The 26,101-nt window shown below is 37.3% G+C and overlaps 1 protein-coding gene across 1 annotated transcript; it reads left to right on the top strand.

The window, feature by feature from the left end:
• Positions 1–8,090: 8,090 nt before the first annotated feature.
• On the top strand, positions 8,091–22,955 carry LOC113235968 (atrial natriuretic peptide receptor 2-like). Its single transcript, XM_026471892.1, has 9 exons — positions 8,091–8,140; positions 9,112–9,318; positions 11,338–11,478; positions 13,609–13,738; positions 16,852–17,093; positions 18,941–19,035; positions 19,194–19,412; positions 20,557–20,648; positions 22,681–22,955. Exons 1-9 carry the CDS (start codon positions 8,091–8,093, stop codon positions 22,804–22,806), a joined length of 1,302 nt encoding a protein of 433 aa, XP_026327677.1. The 3' UTR covers positions 22,807–22,955.
• The last annotated feature ends 3,146 nt before the right edge of the window (positions 22,956–26,101 follow it).

The raw sequence follows: 26,101 nt of genomic DNA, 5'->3' as shown, positions 1-26,101 counted from the left end.
TGCAAGAATTCGTGTCGTTTCTACACACGAACTGTGTACACAGCCTCGGCGCCGGACAAGAAAAAAATCTTGTCTACCCCCGACTCGACGCGCTCTGCTGCTATTGCATAGGGCGCATTGTCAGTAAACGAATGTTTATGCGCGTGGACTGATTTTGCAAAGTACCACTGTTGCACCACTAATTTCATTGCAACTAATAAAATGCATTATTTATTTATAAGTTTAGTAGAGGAACGACCCGTATTGTGAAACAAAACCTTAGAGATTTATAAAGATAAACGACGTACTTTTGAGGCGTGGAGAGAAATATTTATTATTCTATACATATAATTTGCAATCACATTTATTTTTTATTAGTAGTCAACATATTTCTTCACACAGTCGGTAGTAAAACGACACCTACCCGAAGGCATTCGTATCGTGTACATACTCATCATTTTCTTGTCTGCAACAGACACGAAATATTTTCGTGGCTAGATCCGACAAAATTCTTGTAGTGTACAAGGCCATTCTCATCTTTTCTGTTGCAGACACGACGAATTTCTTGTGTACACGCGCCGTAAGACACCAATACAACAGGTTTTTTTTTATAACTGCTGTTTTTTAAGAAAAGCCTTGTTTCTTTTTACTGTACCTGTTTATTCGTTGGTCGTGTTCAATTTTTACGTTGATAAAATTACTGTACAGAACTGTCAAAATGTTTCAATATGAGCTGTGATTTTTGCGGCCATGTCTGGCACTGTGATATTCTTTTGTTGGGTGAGATGCGCGCGGCGCATCAAAAATATGACATCATTGAGCTCGCCATGATTGTTATTGTGACACAATTTTAAAATGGCGGTTTTATCACTCGAATTCGACAGCTAAATGTGGATATAATAGGTTTGTGGCGGCTTTAGACGCCGCCTATTATCATCGGCTGGCTGTGGCAGACTCTATGGACGAAAGTCACCAAGGAGAGTATCACGCTTGCCGAAAATGTTTGACAGTTTTTAGTTACGTTAATTGTCATGTCAGCGATTGCAAATTGTTTGCCCGGTTTGATAAAAAGCTATTAGTAAAAACCACGAAACATTATAATTATATCGCCATTCACGAAGTTCACGAGGCCGTTTTATTGTTCGTTACGAGAGCGATAAATTCCCCCAAAGGTTTATCGCAGCGGCATGCTACATCCACTGGTGGTTGTCTAACAACAAAATAGACAAAAATTTATCTTTTTTTTAATTAGTTCATCAAGTTTACCCAGAACACCGAGGCCAAAACCAATTTAGATTTTTTCCAAATTGGTTTTCTGCCTGGAATCGAATTCGGGACCAAGGACTACGGAATTCACTCCGCAGCACTACTCAGAACACCTAGTCCAAAATCACTGCAGAAAAGTTCATTTCCCAAATTGGTTCTATCGGGAATCGAATCCGGGACCAAGAGCTACGAAGTTTGCTCCGCGGTACTACCCAGAACACTTTGTTTTTATGATAGCCTAGTCAACATTTAACGATAAGTACAAAAATCCGAGTCCAGCAAAAAAAAAACGAAAAAGAATCCACGAAATAACAATACGATATGTATATTTTAAGTTGAAACACTATAAGGTGGGACGTTGCTGAGGCTCTAGTGATGCGCTCAAAACGATACACAAACGAAAGACGGACGCAGTCACGTACTACGTAACGTAGTGATGTAGTCTACGTGACTGCGTCCGCAACGAAGGTCATAATACGTAGTTCGTTGGTTGCTCGTACCCCGAAGGACTTTCGGATCAACGATGGCCGTGCTTCGTTGGCCATAGGCAACGTCGGCACGGCTAACGTGAATGTAGAATACCAGTAGAATGAATGAAAAAATAGGGTCCTTTAAGATGGACATACTGTAAAAATCGAATTATGTTATAAAATGAACATTTCACAACAAATATGTTAATTTTATGTAAAATACTATTAATGTAACTTACAATATGCTATTACCAATATCTTTGTAATATAAAATTTATTCTAAGTGGCTAATTAAACATTTTGAATTCAAAGCCATCGTCAAAATGACTACGTGTCACTGCCATAAAGCATTTGTTTAAAAATAGTATCTGTCGTCGTGAAAAATGACGACGAGATTTTGAAAATACAAATCTTCAATTTCTAAAAATGTAGATAATATACATAATCTGACTAATATATATTAAAAATATTGTGTAATAAAGTTGAATGTCCACGCCATTGCTGACCAAATTGAAATGCTCCGAGAGTTCATGCAGAAGCATCAATATTTTGACGTAGTTTTCTGCTACAAGATCTGAAGGGAAATTAGTTAATCACCATATTATTTACGGGCTAGCAGGCTCCACCAAGACTAGCTCCAGCAAGTGCTAGCAGAAGGTATGTTTTTAGGTTTTGTATCTTTGTTCTTATTCATAATTTCTAGAAAGTGACGCTCATCAATCTATGCTCAATCTATGTATCTGGGTATAGCTTCTTGGGCCTATCTTCTTTAAGCTATAAAAATGTGTTTTGCTGGTTTTCATTACGCATACGCACGAGCATGTATTAATAATAAATTGTATTATTTTGAGTTAATGTTTGCTTTTATTACGTTTTCAATAAGGTAAAGCGGCATGGCAGCGGAAGGGCGGAACTTGCTCCAGGCAGCTGTACTTAACTTGATAGCAGCGCAGCATTAAGTTCTTTATAATTATTAAAATAAAAAGTTTATTGTGTTCACTCGTTTATTCATTTTCAATCATTACATCAAGTGCAAATTTTATTTTTTACATAGGTATGAGTCTTAAGTATATGATTGAATACACAACTTCCAAACACAAGTTGCTTTACAATGCTAGAAATTATTTCAGGCCATTCAATCTCTTGATGGCGTCACTCGCAATTTCGTACGTCTCAATTCCGGTACATATTGAACGCAACTTAATATGTTGAGTTGTGTTGCCCATGTATAGAAAATACAAGGGCAATTTACGGTGTGTTACTTCCATCAACGCACTACATTATTACGGGGCCATCTTTGTTCATATATTGACCTCACAGACATAGCAAAGTTTGTCTGTAAAAAAATTTTTTTTTTAATGGAGAATAAGAATACATTTATTAATAACTAGGGTAAAACCGGGTTAGATTTCCCACTTTTTGAAAGGGCCTCTTAATTTCAAAATTATTGGTTTACCATGAATAATTCCTATGGATATAACTAGTTTAATCTTTTATATTACATTAAGACTTGATTTTATTGACCTAACATTTACTGATTTTGAAGAAATTGACTTTTTGCAAACCTATTTTTTTTGAGGATAGATGTATGGCCTACATGTATGGATAGACGCCACACGATGAAAATACTACGAAAGATAGATGCTCTTTAGATTAAAATAGTAAAATTCATAATAAAATGTTTTATTTGTAATCTTTAATACAATACAATACAATACAATACAAAATGCTTTATTTCTCTCAAAAAGGTGTACAAAATGCAGATTTGTTACATTTCATGTTAAATATGAAGCACCTTAGTGAGAGCTGGAGTCTGTACTAGGTTGGGGACCTGTGTTACAGATCACCAGGCTCACACCCTTTTGACAAGTTTACCAGAAAAGTAACACTAATAAAATTTAACAAAAATAATGAAAATTAAGGAGTAAAATAAAATTGACAGCTAATTACAAAATATAACAAATAGAAAAATAGAAAAATATTTTGTGTATAATAATGTATTGTGTATACATCTATAACAATAAATATATACGTATTTAAAGTTACTACCTACTTCACTTCGTATTTCTGTAGCTATCAAAGCATTCCATACAAAAATGTTCGCTGTTTGTAATATGACTAATTTGTCTTTAAACTACTTTTACTTACTTTTAAACTATTATCATTTATTTGTCTTTTTTACTAAAATAATGTATTTTATTATTTTCTTTTCCTAACTTTCTTGTCTTTTCCTATACTGCGAAAAATCGAAGTGACTATCCTGTTCGATATGGATAGATGCCTTTTTATTATTTAACCAAGCTACATACAGGGTGTCCAGTAAGTAGCACGACAAACTGCGTGGGGTGATAGCCTAGGTCAAGGCCTACCTAGACAAAATAAAGTATGTTTCGCAAAAATCAGTGGTTCTCAAGTTATGTAGTATTTAGTATAATTTAAAAAAATCCCTACCCTGCATCAGATTTTAATTTTAATTTACATAAAAAACTAATTTAAGGATTTTTTTTCAGCTGTAATTATTCTTGAATATTGGTTCAACATAATAGTAAATGTTAGGTTCCTAAGAAAAGCCGCAAAAAATATTAAAAAGGTCGTCAAACTTTTTTTCCTTAATTTTTTATTTCTTGACCTTTTATGTTAACCTACAGTGGTGTAAAAAAATGTATGGGGCTGTTTTATTTAACCTTTTTTTAAACATGTCTGTTCATTGCTGATTTCAAAAAAGTACAACACTTATGGATTCCCATTCCCATAAAATAAAATAAAAATATTTTTAACCAATGAGTAAAAATTTTCTAGAAATCAAGAATATCGTTACTTTTCTAAAACACCGTAATAACACTAGCCCAGCAATTCGGCTGCATCTAAAACACGTTTGCCATAGTGCCATTTCTCTCTCACTCCCTGTGGATGGGAAAGAAACAATAGTGAACGGCTTGCCCCACCCCACAAGCGACCTATCTACCTGCCGAACCAGTTTGGACAGGCCGATCTAGTACGTTGCCGTTAGTCATCACGCGCACACGCACAACTTTTTCATCGCCAAGTACTTTTTGACTCCTACCGACCGACCTATTATTTATGTACACCGGACTCTTGTTTCTGCCTTTCGATTTGGACTTTAATGTGTTTGTGATTACCCTGCGACAACTAGGCAAGCTTTTGGACTACGGACTGCACTTAGCTATTTGGATTTTTTGTGAAATCTTCAACTGCCGAAAACACTGTGCTGTTGTTGTTGTTGTTGAACATGGCAGCTAATCGCCGCGTTTATGAACCTTACACTCAAAGAGAGTACGCTGAAATGCACGTTATTTACGGGGAAGCGGGCCAAATCTCCCGTGCTGCAGCGCGCCTTTATCAGGAACGATACCCTGACCGAAGACATCCACATCATGAAATGTTTACGCGAATCCATAACGCCTACACGCAAGGAATACTGCCTGGTCAGCGAGGCGGCGGTGGACGGCCCCAAATTACCGACGAGGACATCATTCTTCAAGAACGACAAGACGATCCATCTACTTCGGTGCGGGGAATTTCACTGCGCACGGGTATCCCTAAGTCTACGGTTCATTCTGTGCTTCAAAGACATGGATACTACCCGTTTCATATTCAACGTGTGCAAACGCTAATGGATAGAGATTACGAACAAAGAATGACTTTTTGTCGTCGCATGCTTCAAATGCATCAAGAAGATCCATTGTTCTTCAACAAAATACTTTGGACCGACGAATCGGCGTGTCGAAAAGATGGATTTTTTAATATGCACAACTTGCACAACTGGCAACTGGCAAACCCACATGAAGCCAGAGATGATCGGTCCCAGTACCAATTTAAAATCAATTTATGGACTGGGATTTTCAACGGGGAAATCATAGGACCCGTGGAACTGCCGCAAGTTTTAAATGGGGCAAGATATTTAGAATTTCTTAGAGAAACTTTGCCCCCGCTGCTTGCCGATGTTAATGAGGACTTACGCCAGGAGATGTGATTGCAAAATGACGGCTGTCCGGCCCATTATGCAGTAGAAGTAAGAAACCATTTGAATGCAGTCTTTCCAGGAAGATGGATCGGAAGACTTGGACCAATATTATGGCCACCAAGGTCACCTGACCTCAATCCCTTAGATTTCTTTTATTGGGGTTGTTTAAAAGATAAAATTTATGCCAAACCAATAAGAAATGATGAAGAACTGCGAGCCAGAATAAACGCAGATTCAAGCGAAATCACGCAAATGAATCTAAGAAGGCTTCGAACGCAATTTTTAAGACGTTGTCGATTATGTATTCGAGCTAGAGGCAGGCAATTCGAACATTTGCTGTAATTTTTTTTTATTAAAAATATTAACTGTATTTTTTGTTTTATTTTAGTAATGTACCTTACCTGTACCTTATACTGCTTTTTTTCACACCGGCAATAAATATTGAGTATCAATATGCTAACAAAAACATTACTGAAAGGTTTTACACATTAGTCAAAAGTTCACTTTCTTTATGACTTTGTATAAAAGTAGCATTTTTTGGTTTTTTGGAATGAGAATCCACAAGTGTTTTTTTTTAAATCAGCAATAAACAGACATGTTTTTAAAAAGGTTAAATAAAACAGCCCCATACATTTTCTTTACACCACTTTAGGTTAACATAAAAGGTCAAGAAATAAAAAACTGGGAAAAAAAGTTTGACGACCTTTTTAATATTTTTTGCGGCTTTTCTTAGGAACCTATCATTTACTATTATGTTGAACCACTATTCAAAAATAATTACAGCTGAAAAAAAAATCCCTAAATTAGTTTTTTATGTAAATTAAAATGAAAATCTGATGCAGGTTAGAGATTTTTTTAAATTATACTAAATACTACATAACTTGAGAACCACTGATTTTTGCGGAACATACTTTATGTTGTTTAGGTAGGCCTCGAACTAGGCTATCACCCCACGCAGTTTGTCGTGCTACTTACTGGACACCCTGTATATTCAAAAGAGCGATTACTGACACCGAGGTGCGCAGTTAATGAACCAGTGTATAGTTATAATAAAAATAAAACGGAATTTATTATAACTTACAAAGTTATGCAATAGTAAATACTTGCGTCTGAAATTTTGAACCGATGTCGTGTTCGTCGCGGAGATAAGCGCATGCATAAGCTAAACGCGTCTATTCCACACGAAGCCCCGCAGGAACTTTGATGAGTGGTGTCTATACTCCTTATTTAAACTAATTATTTTTTGTTGCGATTTGGGGAAGTTAGGTTTTTGAAAACGAGGCACCTATCCCACTGCGGCATCTATCCCGGTTTTACCCTATAGGTAATAACATAAGGTCTTAAAATATAACATTGGTTTGCGCTCTATAGTCTACCAGTTAAGGTGTACAATATTATTTAAATGTCACAGAATAAAATTAAATTACATACACAATATGAGAAAAAAATATATTAATAAACGTGTCACATCGCTAGTCACCAAATTTGTTACTGTCGTCCAAAAACTCTTGTACACTATAATAAAGTTTTAAGAGCATTTTTAAATTTTATGTGCTCTAATCTTTTAAATTCATTCGGAATGCTTTTGTATATTTTGACCGACATCACATAAAAGCTTTTGTGGTTAAATGCTGAGGTATGATTGCCCGAGTAAACCATTCTTTGCCCATGTCTTAAACTTCTATGGTTCCTTTTATCTGCGATTTTAAAATATGACGGATATTTCTGGACAAATACAGCAACTTCCTTAATGTACAGGCATGGTAAAGGTAGGATTATGCACTTGTCGAAAAATGGCTTACACGAATCCATTTGAGACCCACCGCAGATGATACGTACACAGCGTTTTTGTATCTTAAATACCTGCATAAACTCTACTGAGTTTCCCAAAAAAATTATACAGTATATATAGACTGCACAAAACCAAAATAAGCTGTTAAGGCCGCATCCACAGACGCATTCTGTACTAATTTTCTCAATGGGTACATAAACCGTGACAAATTGTTACAACATGTTCCATGAACCAAGTTCTCAACATGGCCTTTCCAGTTGCAATTGCTGTCAAGGATAAGACCCAAAAATTTTGTGTGTTTAACTTGTTCTATATTAACAAGATTAAACGAGATGTTTACTCTATCAGTAGTCTTTTAGACGAGTGAAATTGCATGATGTTAGTTTTTGTTAGGTTTATACTGAGACCATTTTCATTCATCCATCCTATGATGTCACTTATAGTTTTATTAATGTCACGTTCGTATTGCTCTTTGTCTTCACACTTTATAACAGCAGCAACAGCATGTGCAATCTGACAAACAAACCATATTTGCAGATCGAGAAATAACTTTTCTTGGTGGTGGTGGGTCAATAAACCTAGAATATTTTTGAACACCATGCGTGTTACATCTTCCAAAAGATTATACAAAATTCTCGCAGCGAGCCGGTAATCGCTTACAACTTTGCCATCAGTAAGCGATACCAAGAAACTGCGATTCCTTTGACGTCGTCTCTCTACTTCATCTTCACGTATTTCTTGTCCGAGCGCCTCCACAACTAACAGTATTCACTATTTTTTTACACAAACGATGTACAAACGATACCCTCGAGCTACCGTTGGTTTTATGTCAGTTCTACGATGAAAATAATGTCAAAATACGACACGAAAGCAACTACTTGTGTCAAATTACGATCTTCGACTCGTCGTTACTTCCGTGTCCGATACGAAGCACGGATACACGTTGTCAAAATCCTGTCAAAATGGCTTTTCGTAGTAGCTTTATCAACATCCGATATCGGACACCCATATAAATCACGCGTTTCATTCCGCAATCGTTCCGCAATCGGGCACTTAACGCGTTTCAGAGTAAGACATTATTAAAACGAAGGACGTACGCAGCTACGTGTATCGGATTTTACTTTTGGGAGTAGACCCCCAGTTAAAGCATAGAATGGATATTACAACTGAAATGATTAAAAACAAAAAATCACAATACATTTTTTTATAAAAATAAAACCGACCTCAATAGTTCGTGGTATTACATCTATTTGCCACGTTATATTGAAACAGATTACCGGAAACTGCGCGAAACCAGATTCATACACTAGTTAATTTCTTTCAAATTTAAATGGGACCAATTTAAAAACTAAGGTAGGGTACCTTTTATAATCTAAAAAAATTATCATGAAAATTGGTTCAAAAATTTATTCAAATTCATCTATTTGACAGTGTTCTATGGAGACCTCCGTGAATCTTATAGGCTTAGAATATGCTACAAAGAAATGAGTTTTCGATTCGATCGTTCGTTCAGTAAAGTAAAATTCAGTGTTTGATTTCTTCACATGGAAAACACATTCTGTTCTATTGCAATTGAACTCATTACACAATGTTAAAAAATTCTGATTGTAATATTTCAGAAAACTAACTGCCAACTACGAGTTTCTATTCGCCATGGAAGAGCTCTCCCTAGCGCTGATCTCAGTGGCAGACCTCGAAACGCAAGAGCAGTTGGTCATATACGCGTACCATCAAGCTCTAGGAATCGAACATTTGGGCGCCACATTACAGTTTCTCCAGGCAGAGAATAGGGCTGAATTCCAAGTTCTCGACGAAGTTCTAGATTTGTGAGTGTTTTCAAAAGTTTTCAAGGTAGTTTGTAACACGTGCAAAGATCTCAAAGTAAATAAAGTAGTTTAGTAGAAGAACTACAACTGAAAATCAGCGAAACTTTCATCTATAGGTTTAAGTTTTTAAGGTAGATCTGACGCAACGGTACGACGCGCCGCTGTGCTGCATTACAACGTGCAACTAACATAAACTTTATCTTCCATTAGATAAGGTTACATTTCCGTTAAATGCAGCTAATAAATGAGAGCTTCTTACACTTGTCACGCTCTTATCAAAATGCAATAATTATAATATACATTCTCTGCCTAAATATTAGATGCGTCGCTGCACTAATTTGAGGTGACCCTAAAGGTGGTTCTCCACCAGTGAGGCGGGACGAGACAAGGCGAGACGAGAATTGAAATCTCATGGGCCTATTTCCACCAAAAATTGCCATTAATAGCTAACGCTGTGATTGTGGATAGTGACAATGCAGTGCTGTTCAGTTAGTTTACTTTACAATCTCGCGATTGATATTAACAGCCAATGCGAGCTCGCGTGATCTAATTCGTGCGGGTACTCGCGAGCTTGAGCGAGAAATCGTGTTTCCGTAGCAGAGTGTAATACTCTAAGTAGGCAGCAAAACGGCTCAATATTACATCAACAAATATTTATATTCTCGCCTGGCCAATACTCGTCAATTCAGACCATTTCCACTAAAGATGAGCTAGGAGAGCATTTAAATTTTGCGTTACAAATTTCATCTCGTCTTACCCGTGGGAAAGCACCTTCACATTTTATCGGGTCATGATCCCTGTTTGCAGCATGTTTGCCTACCGGGTATTATTTTTCGACATACAATCAAAGTCGAATAAAACTTTGCTTACGTGTAACGTGCCTAATTGAATACGAGTACAGCATACGTCGTACCTACAAGACTTGTGGCTCTCGCCGTCACATTGAAGAAAGCTGTGAAACGTAAATGTTGCTTCGTGTCTCTGAACGGCAATTTCTTAAACAATCAAAAAGTTCACTCGAAAAAGTTCTTTGCTGTAAAAAGTTTTCCCTCGCTTAATATATGTGTGTATATAGATCGTTTAAAATGTTTACAAGAAACATTGTTGTTTGCATAGATCAAAATCTTGTGCATGATAAGTTTCCACATTAGCGCAACGATAATAAAATCTAATATCGTCATCATGGCGGCCGTTTTGTTATTCAATCTTGGATGTAGGCCATTGCCCTCTTTTTTAACTTTTGGCGATCTTGTGCCCGACTCATCCGGTCTCGACCTCCGTGTCTTTGGATGTCGTCCATTCAGCGCTGCGGTGGTCTGCCGCGTCCTCTGATGGCCGCACTGGGTCTACAGTGTAATAAAATCTATTATAAGAAGCTGTAATGATAATTTTTTTTTTTCATTATTTAAACACTTGTATAATAGCGTGTGGGCGTGCGTACATATATGTGTGCGTAGATGCATACTGCGTCTGCTTTATAATGAAATATAGAATATGTTGTAGGTACATTTTAATGTCATGATAAACTTGTTCTTGTAAGGAATGTTTTTATTATACAATTCTGTGGAATGAATTGTCAAATTTTTAAAAATTACATACCTACAAAACTGATTGGTATGATTCTGCAGATTTGCATTGTCCTTATGATTTAGACCCAATTGTTAACCCTTTGACCGCTTTGGACGCTTAGGTAACTTGGTTGATACGTCAATGATGCTTTAGTTTAAATTGTTAAAGGAATTTTCAATTGAAATTAACAAATAATAATAGATATTCCTTGTGTTATTTGTTATTCTATTTAAGTGTGAATTCATTGTTGCATTTTACGTTCAGTTATGTTCTTCTTTGACTCAGGAGAATTGAATTAATATAAGGTGGAAATTCATAATATGTCCATCACTACTTATATAGGTTTGGGGTCTAGCGAACGCAACTAGTTTTTGTCAGTGGCGGTCAAAAGGTTAATGGAAGAGGTCTAGTCGCTTTGGATAACTAATAGAGGTGTTTATTTATGCACAGTTACAAGCAATTCCCTTTAGTGCGGAATGAAAGTCTGGAAGAGGTGAAGTCAGGAGCCTGGATGACGTACTACATTTTGGAATCTCAAGATTGCATTAACAAGTTGAAGCTAGTTCAGACACGGCTTTGGGATTTTGTGCAGTGAGTAAAGTTACTTCAAATTATTTCCAAGCCCCTTTGTGTACGATTATTACTAATGACAGGTTTTTTTGTCACGGTATGATATTCTTTTTGTAAATCAGCCGCTGGCCAGTCAACCGTGACCACGGAGTGTGTAACATAGTAAGAAACCTGTAATTAGTGAATAACCACGAAAGCCTAAAAATCTATAATACCCTTTGTTTAGAAGCTAGATTTTAAAAGCTTGGAAATACTGCTATGCTAAATTAGTTTATAATGGAGCAGGTCAACCCGCTTGATAATTGAGTACCTCGTATTTAAAACACTTCAATGAAAGCTAAAAAAAGAATTAAAAATATAAGACAATTACTTTCCTAATTCGCGAACTTAGAAAAGGTTAAGATCGGTCTTAATCTTTATTAGGTCTGGCGTCGGTGCCATACGGGCTCTGCCGCATGCCTGTAGCATGCATGTACGTAGCGTTGACGAGACCACAGAACACTATCACTTGAAGGTCGCGACGGTATGATTTCAACGCATCGAGTATGCACGAGTGTCACACGATTCGAGTCTCCGCGCTTCTGTATTTCGCCTCTCTACTAGGCATTCACAGGGGCTTACGTTGTTGATTGTTGCAGTGTCTGCTGAAGAATATCTCGAAGACTGTACTTGCGCTTGTGTTATTTATTCTAATATTTATATGCGGAGAGAGCTCAGCTATTTTTCTCGGTCTAACCTTCATCAGGGTTCGCGCTGTGGCTAATTAATTTAGTTCCATTTTTATTGACATTTTTTGCCTCAAAGTAACGCCTAATTTTTTTGTTTATTAGCAGTCTAGCTTTGCAGGGTCAGGGTGCTGGTGAAATTACAGACACATGGTACTTTTCAACTTATGTTTTTTTATTAATAATATTTTATACTAAGTGACGGGACGAACAAGTCGTACGCCTGGCGGTAAGCGACACGCCTGTCCATAATAGTTGCAGTATCACTCAGAGCTTTAAATCACAAGGATCCGATGGGTACTGCCACTGCGTTCGTCACCCTGAGTCATAAACCTTAAAGTCTGCCAGAGTCTCAGGGTCGTATTCCAGAACTCTACTCAATACTCAAGTCAGGACTTGAGTATTGCAGTGAGCACTGAAAATCATACTCAAGTCCTTGCCGTTAAGGTCGTATTTCCAGTGCTTGAAATCATACTCAAGTCTGCTCAAATCCTGACTTGAGAATTGAGTAGAGTTTTGGAATACGACTCTCAGAGTAACGGGCGCTGTGGTAGTACCTCTCAGATCTTCGCGATTTAAAGCTCTGAGTGACACTGAAACTGCTATGGACAGGCGTGTCACTTACCACCAGGTTTACTTGTTCATTCCGTCACTTGGTATAAAAAGAATTATAATAAATATTAGTCCAACATTAGGGTACATGAATGTGAACAAAGTATGTTGCCAAAAAGGCCTGCTTATTACGTGAGAGATTACGTGAAGCCCACTGTTAATTTAGGATCAAACTAATTTGGAAAACGAACTTTTTGAATGGTTCCACTTTCGAAGTTTCATGGAGCTTCCGCACGTTTGATCTCTATAAATCTCCACCTCCGTCCTCCTTCCTAATACTTAAGACAAAGAAATGGTACACTCTACCGGCTGTATTTAGTACAATTTAGGACTGTTGAAGGCTATTTATAAATACTTATTCAGTCAATTTATTATATTATATGCTCGTAAAACTGTAGCATTATTTTAAAAATGTACAAAATTTATCAGAAAAAAGTTCACGTTGCGAAAATAGTTTATATTATAACTATAGAAAGAGTATCCTAAAAAAAATTTTTTATGGTACCAAGTGACAGGACTAACACGTCGTGCGTCTAGTGTTAAGCGACGCGCCTGTCCATACCTGCCCCCGTAGTATGGCTACGCATGATAGTCGCGCCGTCTCAGTCAGATCTAAGTTAGATAACCAATAGGGCGCGCTTATTTCAATTTTATCGCGCGAGTCGCGACTATGATGGGTAGCCATGCTACGGGGTGCAGTAACATGCTCTCGTAGTTAGGCATATTTAATTGATTCTGCAGTTGGGAATTATTTTCAGAACATATCGAGTCTCGACAACTTTTTGAATTAAAAAAAGAACTTTTTTATTCTCAGACAATCAGTGAGGCGTGAAGTGTGGTTAGCGCGGCAGACTCTGGCCATCGGTGTTGCCATCCTCACCATCGTGCTACTAGCTTCACCTGTGTTGGTTCTTCTCATACGGCACACCGTTAACACTATCCAGGTTGGTTTTTCTTACAAATGCAAATACTGGGGACACTTACTCCACATTAGAAAAAAAACTTTATTTTCGTAACGGTAAGGGTGCTGGTGAAATTACAGGCACATGGGACTTGTCAACTTATATCCCCTCAGATCTTTGCGATTTAAAGCTCTGAGTGACACTGCAACTGTTATGGACAGGCGTGTAGCTTACCATCAGGCGCACGACGCGTTCGTCCCGTCACTTGATATTATAAAAAAAACTTTGATTTACATTGTGTTATTGTTTTTACTGCCTTGACATTCATATATTTAATTATAACAGACTTCAAAAATGGAGTTTTTTTTTCGTGTGTTTGTTACGCGACACTCCGACGATATTTTGTAAACCGATTTTGATGATTCTTTTTTTATTGAAAAGGGGGTACCTCAGTGGTCCCATTTGAAGAATATATTCCACGTCTACGGGCGGCAAATTAGGTGAAGACTCCAGTTTAATGTATTGATATCCGGTTGAATGAATACTACCGGTGAAATGATTAAAAACAAGGGCAAAACATCATAATATATCTTTTATAAAAAAGAAAACCTACCTCAAAAGCTCGTGGAATTACATCCATTTGCCAAGATTATTGAAATCGGTTACCGGAAAGTACGCAAAACCGGATTCATCCCCTAGTTGGCCACCATTAGAGGTGGAATACTTTATTCAAATTTATATAGGATTCGCCGGAATGGGCCCGAATTATCGCAAAACATACATATAAATAATATACCGTCGAATTGAGAAGCTTCTCCTTTTCTTACTCACTCCTGGAGGACTAAAGAAACATAATCAAAACAAAATTAAATCTATAATAAAAATAAATTACAAATTGCTAAAATAAATTGCTATAAGCTAATCGGTGGGACCAATGTGAGGATCGAATTGTATCTGCAAGCGCGAGATCTGATAGCGCTAGTCGCGCCCTGTCGACAGGTTACTCACGTTTAACTTTAAGCACGTTTTGTAGTGCCGTGATTTGCCGTTAGGGTTGACACATAACATACTTCACTAACAACATTCAGCTTCGGGCTTCTATGCTCTCAATATCTCATTTACGGCCCTTAATATAATGTACCACAAACTCGAAATCGATTTTTGTAAATTTCTGCAAATATAAGTTCAAGTCATTGTTTCACTTTCTTATACATCCTACTAGATGTGATTTAGTACACTAGTCAAAGCTACATTCTAACATTTTATCTTTATGACTGAATACGACTGTCAAACCCAACCATATCTATGTATTAGCGTACTACTAGATGCGGCGTTCCATACACACGTACGGTGATGACTCAACACTTCAATATCATAGATTAATAAGCAACAGAGTTTTCTGACTACACAATAAAAGAGTGGGATAATATGAATAAAATAGTTACATGGTTACCATTTATGGGTAAATTTTAAAATATAAAAAAGACCTGGCTGCATGGTTTATGGATCTTTGCCTTTCCACAAGGAAAAGTACATACATAACATCATTATTTTCAACAACTCGACTGTTTTTTTCTTTTTAATAATATAATAATTGTAAATAGGAATCGGAAGGGTTTAATGTATTGTGCAACTAATAGCGACTTTACCAGGGGCTTTACGTTAATTCCGCAACTATGGATAAAACATTGTTGGTAAACACTCACTAGTTTCTGCCTGTCTAGCACAATTCCCTATAGGTATAGACTGTAACGTTTGTCCACGGTACTACGGTACTGATACTGTTTGACAAAATCCAACACTAAAACAAAACACTATCACTATAGATTTGGAACAGCTTATAATGGTAATTTAGTGACTTCGATAGCTCGTTCTATTTTGATCGCATCGCCATCTAGCGGCAAGGCGAGGTTACTAATATTTCTTATACGTGATTTTACAATAATAAATTGTTTATTCTGAAATATTTCGTGTAATTTTCTTATTGTATCGATGTCATACATTGTAATGCTTACCATGGTGGTTAAAGGATTTGCCAACAGACGTAAAGTTCTCGCCAATTGTTGTCTTGGCCCAATGTGGGTTGGTGACTTCACATGTTTTCCAAGAGATGTGAACCTTTTGCAACGTGCAGGTTTTATCGTATTATGGTATTGCGATTAAGCATTAACAAATTAAATGTCATCGGTTCGTGCTGTAACATGGACTCGAACCGTTCGACCTTCCAACTGGCAGCAACCGTGCTCCCTGTAAGCTAACACCGCTACTCAATGTATGCGCTGACCCGTCAGTTTGTGGGTACCAGAATCGAATTTTTTAGTTCATGAATTCAAAAAATTTACAATTCTATGATTACCAATTCATAAATTGTTCGTATTATAATACACGCGTAGTCACACGAAAATATATACACTGCTACCTGATATTGCGATTCAGTTTTGAATGGGGAAATTCACGCTCTATTTGTTCAGTTCAGGTATTGTGTTTTATAGCAATGTGTGATTCTCGAAAGATAAATCTTTTTTTATTTACGTATGTTGATTTAGGAGTTACCTTCATATTTTTTCATATGTTGTTTTGCATATATCCGGTATACAGACTGTAATCGTTAAGTGCGCCCAGAAGAGATAACAAAAACCTTTAAACTTTATAACTTATTAAGAATAATAATAATAACGCAGCACACTCATAGCCCCGCACTAGGGAAACCCTGTGTCGCGGGTACTATGGATACACACATAGACAACCATAAATTACACCCAAACTCGCGAGAGAACTAAATGTAGGCCATACACATATTTCTCCCGACCAGGGAATCGATCTCTGCGTGCAGTCCGGGACGGTAACCGTGCGGCCACGGAGGCAGTTAATATAAATATAATAAAGAAAACTAGAAATATCCGAAACTTTAACGTCAAACGCTCTGTATGGACATTGAATATCACATCCGTAAAGGCTTTATTTAAAAAAAATATATTATCTACTCGTATGCTATTAAGTTTCTGTAGCAAAACAAAAGTGCTTGACATTCGGTAGGCAATAACCATGATAAATAATAAACAATCAAAGCATTAAAACTGAGCCTTCAAGCATTGCCTTCCATAATATTAGAAGCTTTTTGGCGTAAAAGTAAGCGTAACTTATTTCCTTTCCAGACTTTCAACAGATCTATAGAGATAAGCACTCAAAGATTGATGTTGGAAAAGCAGAAGAGTGACATTCTCCTATCTCGAATGCTACCATTACCTGTATTACGAAGATTGAAAGCCCAACGCTCGGTCCCCGCGGAATCCTTCGATGCTGTCACCATTTTCTTCAGTGACATTGTCGGTTTTACTACATTATCTGCCAATAGTAGTCCTATGGAGGTGATCAATATGCTCAATATGTTGTACAGGTTGGTTTTTATCTAGATATATTCTTCTATTCATTTCGTTTTCCTTTATAATATTTCAATAATAATGACCACGCTGGAGCGTATTATTTTATAATGGATGTTGATAAGTAAAATAACGTGTCAACCAACATGATCACAGTTTTGGAAAAATGGCGAAGATTTTTTCGTTGTTTTTGATAGTTTGTTCTAAAATTTACGTGTATAATAAAAATTTTTGCTGTTGTCACCTCAGAAATTATGAATTGTGGTGATTTATTACTATGATTCAACAACAATAACAAGCACGATAGTAAAAATTTTTATTTTATAAGTAACTTTAAAACAGACTATGAAACACACCGAAAACATTTTTTTCCTGCCATTTTCGCATCTGGGTTGTCAGGTTATTGCTTCTCAGCATCCGAATATCAAACGCAATAGTAAGTTCTTAAGGCCAAGTGAATAGTACAGTGATATTAGCGCGAGCTCGGAAGGTATAGGGTTGTCACAGACCGTTGTCATGACTTTATCCGGTTCTCAAGAGGCTAGTGCCTTGGGTGAGCCGCCCGGGGTGCACCTACAGTACTCTCCTATTTTCCAGATAGGTACCTACCGGAGCTGTAGGCACGTTCGCATCCCGTTGCGCATTGCACAACTAACGGCTGTCACCGCTTTGGTGGCGGAGCTGTAAGGTACGCACACCGACGCCGAGGTGTCTCTCCAGTTCCCAGAAACCTAGCTTATCCTCTACTAGCTCTATGGGCTAGTACCGGAGATGTCGGTCGCAGTGTCCTGCGACAATGTCCGGACTTAGTATGTCTGGAAGAGGGGCCAACTGACTTGCCCTAGATCGTGTAGCAGTCATTGCAAACAATCTTTTTCTGTTAATTCGCACCAAATTGATCCTAGCTACCAAAAAGCCTATCATCGTTAACATAGATGTCTGTGTTGTTCATCATCAACCCATTTTTATATCTTCTGCGAGGCGTGGATCTCCGCTCAGTCGAGGGTTTAGGTATAGTTCTCAACCCTTTCGGGGACTTCATACTTTTTAAAAGGCTGCGAAAGTTCTTCGAAGTGCAGGTTTTATAGCTATGTTTTTCTTCACGAAATCCTCATGGTACATTTCAAATTACATATCACACATAAATTCCGAAAAAGTCACGAGGTGCGAGCCCGGGTTCATACTTCAAACCATAGGCTACCACGGCTACACGTACAAGTATTTCTTCTGTATTTCATCGAAATCTTTGTTGTAAATGACCGACTTATTTATAAACCACATATTTATAACGTTCGTCGGTATGGCTGATGTTACTTTAAGAGTTTTTAATCACTAAAATTCATTTATTCATTTCGTAGGTTAACAAATTACATGTGAAATTGTCTAATTTATACCCCAAAGAACAGCACTAAGCTTCGTCAATAGGCACTAAAATACAAAAAACTGGGATTTGTGAGAGATTTCATCAAATATTACTAACCTAAATAAAATCCCGCCCAGTATCGCGCCCGGCTCAAAAATTCCCATTATACTGGTAGTATTGCTTCCCTGGATGGCGATGGACACTTGTTGAACCAATCACGACCCAGAGCGATAATCGCAGCTCAAATCTCTGAGGCGATCCAATGCTTTAAATAAGTTCCGAAGCGACCGGTACGAAATGGTACCTACATCGGTTCCAAAGCAGAATATTTTACGGAATTTCGTTTGGCATTTTTAGCCACCGAACCCGTTAACTGCGACGTTTGTCTTAAGTGCGAAGCAGTATAAATACTTGTTGCGTCCCAAAGAAGACGACAACCTTTCCGCCAAGGAACCAATGTCAAAGAGTTATTGTTTTGAAGTTCCTATTTATGTATTACAGGTTGTTCGATGACAAAATAATGCAGTACAATGTGTACAAAGTGGAGACGATCGGAGATGCCTACATGGTCGTCTCAGGGCTGCCACAGAGAAACGGTATGTTTTGGTAAATGATGAAATCACAAAAATGTACCTATAAAGTTTTACGTCTTCACCATTGCTACACATTAGATATAATCGGGTATATTTAAATACTACATATTACACACTGTTCTAGAATAGCAAACAATGATGACAAACGTTACTTTTCTCAGGTAATCGACATGCTTCAGAAATAGCAGACATGGCACTGGCCCTGATGAGGGGTATGGAAGGTGCTACAGTTCCGCACCGGCCGGAGGAACCACTTCGCATCCGAGCTGGTGTCAACACAGGACCATGTGTCGCTGGAGTTGTGGGCACCACGATGCCTCGTTACTGTCTCTTTGGAGACACTATTAATGTAGCTAGCCGTATGGAAAGCACTGGAGAAGGTACGTCAATGTCCTAATATTAACTAGTAATTCCACAATCCAAGCACTGAAACTGTTGATGCACTGAAAAAAATCGGATTGATTAAAATCCAGTTGCTTACAAAGACTGACTGACTACCTAACTAGTTTAGCAACATTCTTCTATCTTCATCCACTTCGTGCCTTCTTAAGCGCGTAGTTACATTTCATGTCCATTAACGGCGAATCTGAATTCTATTTACTAGGCAACAACATTTAAATTCCTCTGAATAATACGACCGGGCGACCGAGTAGACCAAATTCAAGCCAGGCTCTAATATAGACACTAATTTAAGTTAAAACGTATATGCTAAATAGAGCGTATTTTGCCAGGACAAAAGCTGTAACAGTTGTTCTGTCCGAAGGCTCCTTCAATATCTATAAAGGTGTCTAGGCAAATTTATTTATTTTTAACGGCCGCAAGAGACAACGTACGTATACGTGTTGATTACCGTGTAGCTCTGGCTGCGGCGAAAAAGGTTCTAAAATCTCTCACGAAGTGTCACTAGCGGCGCAGAATGCCAAAAAATGCAATACAAATATCTTTATCAAAAACACATGGGGAGTTTCGACTACTCCATAACTTGACCCGTAGGCCAGTAGCTAGCACCATAGTATTGCTGGTCGGGTATTCAAGTCCCATCGAGTCGAAAAAGTTTTTCTATGTGTTCGATCTTTATATTAATAGTCATCCGCATAATTTAATTAATAAGGAATTAGAAATATACGCCAAAAGTTATAGAGACTGCAAGAAACTTATATCAAAATGACTACAGTTCAAACGTACCTCCATGGCCGAACAGTTACCATGCGAACAGCCACGCAGAGGTACCAGGCTCGATTCCCGGGCCGGGAGAAATATTGGCCTACAATTATTTATCTCGTAAGTTTGGGTGTAATTTGTGGTCGTCTATGTGTGTGTCCTTGGCACTCGCGACACAGGGTTTCCCTAGTGCGGGGCTATGTTGAGTGTGTGCGTTATTATTATTATTAACTTAAAAATGTAAAATGCGCATTTAGAGCTATGGAAGAACGGTACCTCCTGACACAGGCCTGATAAGCTTAATAAGAGGTACTATCCACTGTTACTGAAATAAACATTTTATTTATTATTTATTTGTTACAGCTATGAAAATTCACATATCCTATTCGACGAAAATGGCATTAGATCAAATTGGTGGCTACGAGATTCAACCGCGAGGCGAAATTAATGTTGCGGTGAGTATTTTATATTTGTAAACGTTTTTTCACAAAACCACCTAAATGTGGACGGATTAATTATAGTATGAATGGATAAACTGCAGAGCCGTCATTAAGAATGCTGTGGAACTGGTTAAAATTACAAACAATATTCATTTATCTATTTAATAAAAATCCATCACTTACATTTACAGATACACAAAACATGCAAGGTACGGATAGAATACAATAAATTATATTAGCAGGTATAGCTTACCCGCTCACGCGATGCGCTCCTCCTACCGCAAAATGGCGGCTATTTGGTTTCGCAAAATAGAAAAGGATTCAGTTTAAATACAAGTTTTTATAAATAAAAATTATTATTCTGCATTGCTAAATAAATACCCTCCGTACTACCAACAAAAACATCTCCAATAAAATGCAGTAACACACTGCAAATCCTGCACTTAAAAAGCATTAATGAAATTTTTGGTGTACTTGGATAAATATGATAATATTCCGTTTGAGTGGTTCTAACGTTTACAATGAAATTACTCCTTAAAGTATAGTTTATAAAAATTTATATTCAGGGTAAACTTAAAAAACGCTACTTACGGTATGTTTTCAATAAATAAACACCGAAATCACCAGCCCAAACAATAACACACACGATTGTCGTGACGTATTTTTGAAGTTGTTTATTTTTTTTATGACAGACCCAGGCATTAAAAACTTTATGGTTTGCTAGAGTAGTTACCGAAATAGCAATTAATATTAGTTCTTTTACCTGTTATAACTTCGATATCCGATAAATCGGTATAAAATCATCACCGGCACCTCTAGGTGTGATATGCGTCTACGGCTGCATGTATCGCGTGAGCGGATAAATAACATTATTATTTGACAATGACAGTTTACTTAACTAATATTAAATATCATTTAGTTACACATTTATTAAATTAATTAATTATCTTTCATTAATTATAACATATTATAATGATTTATTAAAAGTTACTAATTTTTGTAAGGTCATTAAATTAATAAAATTCCAAAGTTTCAAAGTAAGCGCCCGCTGTGGTTATAATAATAATAATCTTTTAGGCCTTGGGATGAGGATAATAATAACACCGCTTACACACTCATAGCCCCGCACTATGAAAACCCTGTGTCGCGGGTGCCATAGACACACACATAGACAATCACAAATTACACCCAACCTCACGAGAGAAATCAATAGTCCATACAAATATTTCTCCCGGCCCAGGAATCGAACCTGGGGCCTCTTAGTGGCAGGCATGGTAACTGTTCCGCCACGGAGGCAGTTAAATTTAAAAAGGTTACAAATTTATTTTCTGAGTCGACGAAAATATAAAAATTGTGATCCATGCATAATATGTTTAGTAGTCAAGAGCCCTAAAACGAGGGTTCATTGGACCACAACCTTAGGGCCATCGCAGTGCGACGCGGACTGTCCGCATGCAGACGAAATCTGTCGCGGATGAATTGTCGTTTAGTTCCTCGCGAATCGTGATCAGACGTGGTGCAGTTATGGATATGATTTGTAAATGGTCATTGCCGCCTATTTACTCAGTAAAAAACGGCGCCATTCTCCATATTGTTGCAAAATATGATCGATAGCTCTACTGGTAGTTGCAAAACATTTAGTACTACTAGAAGATCGTTAAACTATTTATGTGCTGTTATTTGGAATTAATAACTAGGAATTTTATACAATGTTTAAATCGTCTGTTCATTATGCTGCCGTCCACTAAGTAAAACGCGGTTAAGTGATCAATGGTCAAATATCCGTTTTCAATAACAAAAAATAGAGCACAAAATTCTCTTTTAAAAACAGTCAATATTAACGTGTTATCGGAACTTAACCTAACGATCAATTTCAATATTCGACAACTGGGTTATGGTTTTTCAAGATATCTCAAAAAAAAGTTTTGTCACTTAGTGGACGGCAGTATGTAGGTACAAAAAATCTGGCGCTGTCTTATCATTTTCATTTATTATCTGGCACATATTGTCATTCTTTTAGATTAAATGGAATGTTTATTTTTTACAGGGCAAAGGCACTATGGAAACTTTTTGGCTTGTCAGGAAGATTAATAATCTCGAATCAGAAAGCCCACAGGAACTGAAGCTTCACGACTATGACCAAAACGTACACGAGCTTCTTATTTTGAATTAAGTTCGGACTTAGAGTTATGGTCTTGTATTCACTAAAAATCTGATATATTGTAATTGTAATAATGAACAATAGCAAATGTATTTACAGTCGGCATCAAAAGTATCAGAGCGTTCAGAGCATTGAGTTAACCAGAAATAGAGACGAAATAAGGACCATCGATCCCTGACAACTCATCAGGTAAATGGGCCTTATGTTACTGTTAAATATCAACTCTCGTTTGCGCTGAAATCACAAATTAGAAAATTGGAATAGTACCCGCTCACGCCATACATGCAGCCGTGGACGAATGCTGCACAGAGCGTTGCGCGTTTCGTGCGTCTCAGGAAGCATAGCACACCTAGAGTTGCCGGTGATGATTTTATACCGATTAATCGGATATCGAAGTTATAATAAGGAAAAGAACTAGTAGTAATTGCTATTTCGGTAACTACTCTAGCAAACCATAAAGTTCTTAATGCCTGGGTCTGTCATTTCATCAATCACTTCAAAAATACGTCACGACAATCGTGTGAGTGTTATTGTTTGGGCTGGTGATTTCGGTGTTTATTTATTGAAAACATACCGTAAGTAGCGTTTTTATGAATTTGATTAATTCATTAATAATATAATTACGTCGTAGAATAAGACATAATCTAACATAAATATTTCTAATACAAAGCAGCTTCGAAACTTGATGCTACTCAATCAGGCCATTGCCGGTCCTGTTCATGATTACATTATATAAATATTGATTTAATTTTCTACAAAATAATATTATATTAGAAATTTTAAATCAATTATACTAGAATAACATATTACGTTTTCATTACATGCAGGATTCATTGATATTTCCGAGTTTCGTAATTTTGTATGAAAAAAGCTGGCGGGTACGGCCGTCCAGTGAAGGCCATCTTTGGAAATAAGGCCGGTTACAAACCCGTTGTATTTGATAAATTTTATATTTTTTGTTAAATGGGTGATTAATTTTATGTGTAAAATAAAAGTTCATTCTTCTTATATAAAAGCATGTAACTAAAGCTACACTCAAAATGCTAGTTAATGTGAGCTTTACGTAAACAATTTATTTGTTTTTAGTGGTGGGTGTTCTTTGTAGTGAAACTCTTGATCAGGAATAAATCACACTTTATTTTCCATTCTGTCTTACTTAACTATAATTTCCACGCTTAGGAAAGCGTTGATTCACACCGCGGCGATGTGGCGCGGCGGGGCGCAGCGCTTTATTTAAGCGAGCAATGCAACATAAATTTTATTCTCAACAAAACAAGGCAACATTTCATTAAACAAACATATAAAAACGAAGCTGCTTCAAGCAGAGAGGTGTGGCGGGCGCACTTCATAAAATGCAATATACTATATAGAACATAATATTCTTTATTTAAGAGGGAGCAGAGGAAAAAATCCTAATCTTCGATTTGATTTTAGTGGGGTATATCCACTTTAAAGTTAAAAATAAAATATTGTATGAGTAACTACACGATATATTCAAGCATAGACATTAATCAGAAACATAAAACAATAAAGTTTCCTCCATAGATAAAAATCACGAGATTTTTTCGATTTATCCTCGAAATGCTACAGGTTATTAGGACAAAAATTAGATAATTAATTATATTTATGCATGATCGACAACTGCCACTACGGATTTTTTTTTAATCCCTTTAGTTTTAGAGTTATTCCGCTAAAACGAATTTGGTACTTTAATGCGTAAAATTCAACATCTCCTGTCGCATGTCACGCGAACTTCAGGCATATATTTGTTTCACAAATTTGGGCGGAGCCAACGTCAAAACATTTTAGGCATGCTCCCTCTTAATAAAGTATACATTTCTTCAAACAACAAAAACAAAACATTAAAGCCGCGCGGCGTCGCATGTCACGACTACGCCCACTCGCCTCTGACAATACAAAGTGTAACTTAGATTCTCAACAATAAGGTATATTTCTTTGAAAGGCAGATTGCGTAGAAGTATAATATTATATATGTAATATACTGAACAAAGTCGATATTTCTTTCAAAGCCAAGCAAAATGTCTTTCGATAGAAGCAATATATACTTTATTTAGTAGACAGTATGTTCTATATTATAATGCATATTATAAAGTGCGCCCGGCGAAGCTCGACAACCCGGCGAAGCTCGACAACTTGCTGCATCTACTTTATGGATAAGTGGTCGTGTTTAAACTATTTGTAGATTATACATGTAAATAATATTGCGTGGTTGTTGAGGTCCCGGGTTTCATTACCGGTAGAACGAATTTTTGAAATGTACTTTTCTAAAATGGTTTTGGCCTAGGTGCTCTGGGTAGTGCCGCGGAGTGAATTCCGTAGCTCTTGGTTACAAACAAAACACAAACATGGAAACATCGCGGCGATTCGACTGGGCTGGCGGAGCGCGCGCACATAAATACCGCGCGACGAGTCCGCGCCGATTAGTGTGAGCCAGAGCGCCCTGAGCGATTGACGATGCATTTGTATGACCGGCCGTCACAACGACATGTTTATCAATCAACACTAACTAGCATGGACACATTTAACACACCAAATACTTTCGCGCGCATACCCTGTTATACCTAGCACGAAGTTACTCAAGCATACACGTGTGCTCTCGCTCGCATACGAATACACACCCTCGCACGTAGACGTATATGAATGCATCATTTCGTAATGTTATTTGTTTTAGGTTACCCAAAGTTAATAAAGAAAGGGGCTATCTCTAAATCTCGCCGATGCCTTTTCAATTGTCCGTATATCCGTCTGTTGAACCTGACAGCAATCCCATCTGTCTCAACGACGTAAGTGGAAATTGGTTACTTTTTATTTAACCTTAGGAGTAAATTATTTAAACTGCCACGCAGAGGTTCCAGGCTCTTAGTATGGCCTACATTTATTTCTCTCGTGAGTTTGGTTGTAACTCGTGGTTGTCTGTGTGTGTGATCATGGCACCCGCGACACAGGGTTTCCCTAATACGGGGCTATGTTGAGTGTGTGCGTTATTATTATTGTACTTTTATGCATTATTATTAAATAGATTAATATGATATTGTTTACAGATCTTCACAAGAACTCAGGAACGGGCATATATTCAATGATAGATAAAACGTTTTTAACAAAATCTGAAAATTTTGCGGTTGGAACGCACATGTGCTCCAGGACTACACCACTATAGACGACATTAGACATCAAACTCGTGGTACACCACGGTCTCTCTTAGCAACAATGCCTAGAACCAGCTAATGCTCTTCTGCATCTAGATGCAGCCTAGGCTGGTTAGACAATTCGATTTTTTTTTAAGATA

Source organism: Hyposmocoma kahamanoa, unplaced genomic scaffold, assembly GCF_003589595.1.
Source record: "Hyposmocoma kahamanoa isolate Upper Pololo Valley unplaced genomic scaffold, ASM358959v1 88, whole genome shotgun sequence".
NCBI classification, from domain to species: domain Eukaryota; kingdom Metazoa; phylum Arthropoda; class Insecta; order Lepidoptera; family Cosmopterigidae; genus Hyposmocoma; species Hyposmocoma kahamanoa.
Note: the sequence above shows the minus strand (reverse complement) of the source record. Positions and strands in the feature narration are given on the sequence as shown.

What these genes read in the sequence shown, in the direction of transcription:
- LOC113235968 (XM_026471892.1), top strand. Translation starts at nt 8,091, where the DNA reads ATGCGTGTTACATCTTCCAAAAGATTATACAAAATTCTCGCAGCGAGC. An exon ending in ACACCGTTAACACTATCCAG is followed by an intron (nt 13,739 to 16,851) that starts GTTGGTTTTTCT and finishes TTTCCTTTCCAG; the next exon opens with ACTTTCAACAGATCTATAGA. An exon ending in AGGGCTGCCACAGAGAAACG is followed by an intron (nt 19,036 to 19,193) that starts GTATGTTTTGGT and finishes TACTTTTCTCAG; the next exon opens with GTAATCGACATGCTTCAGAA.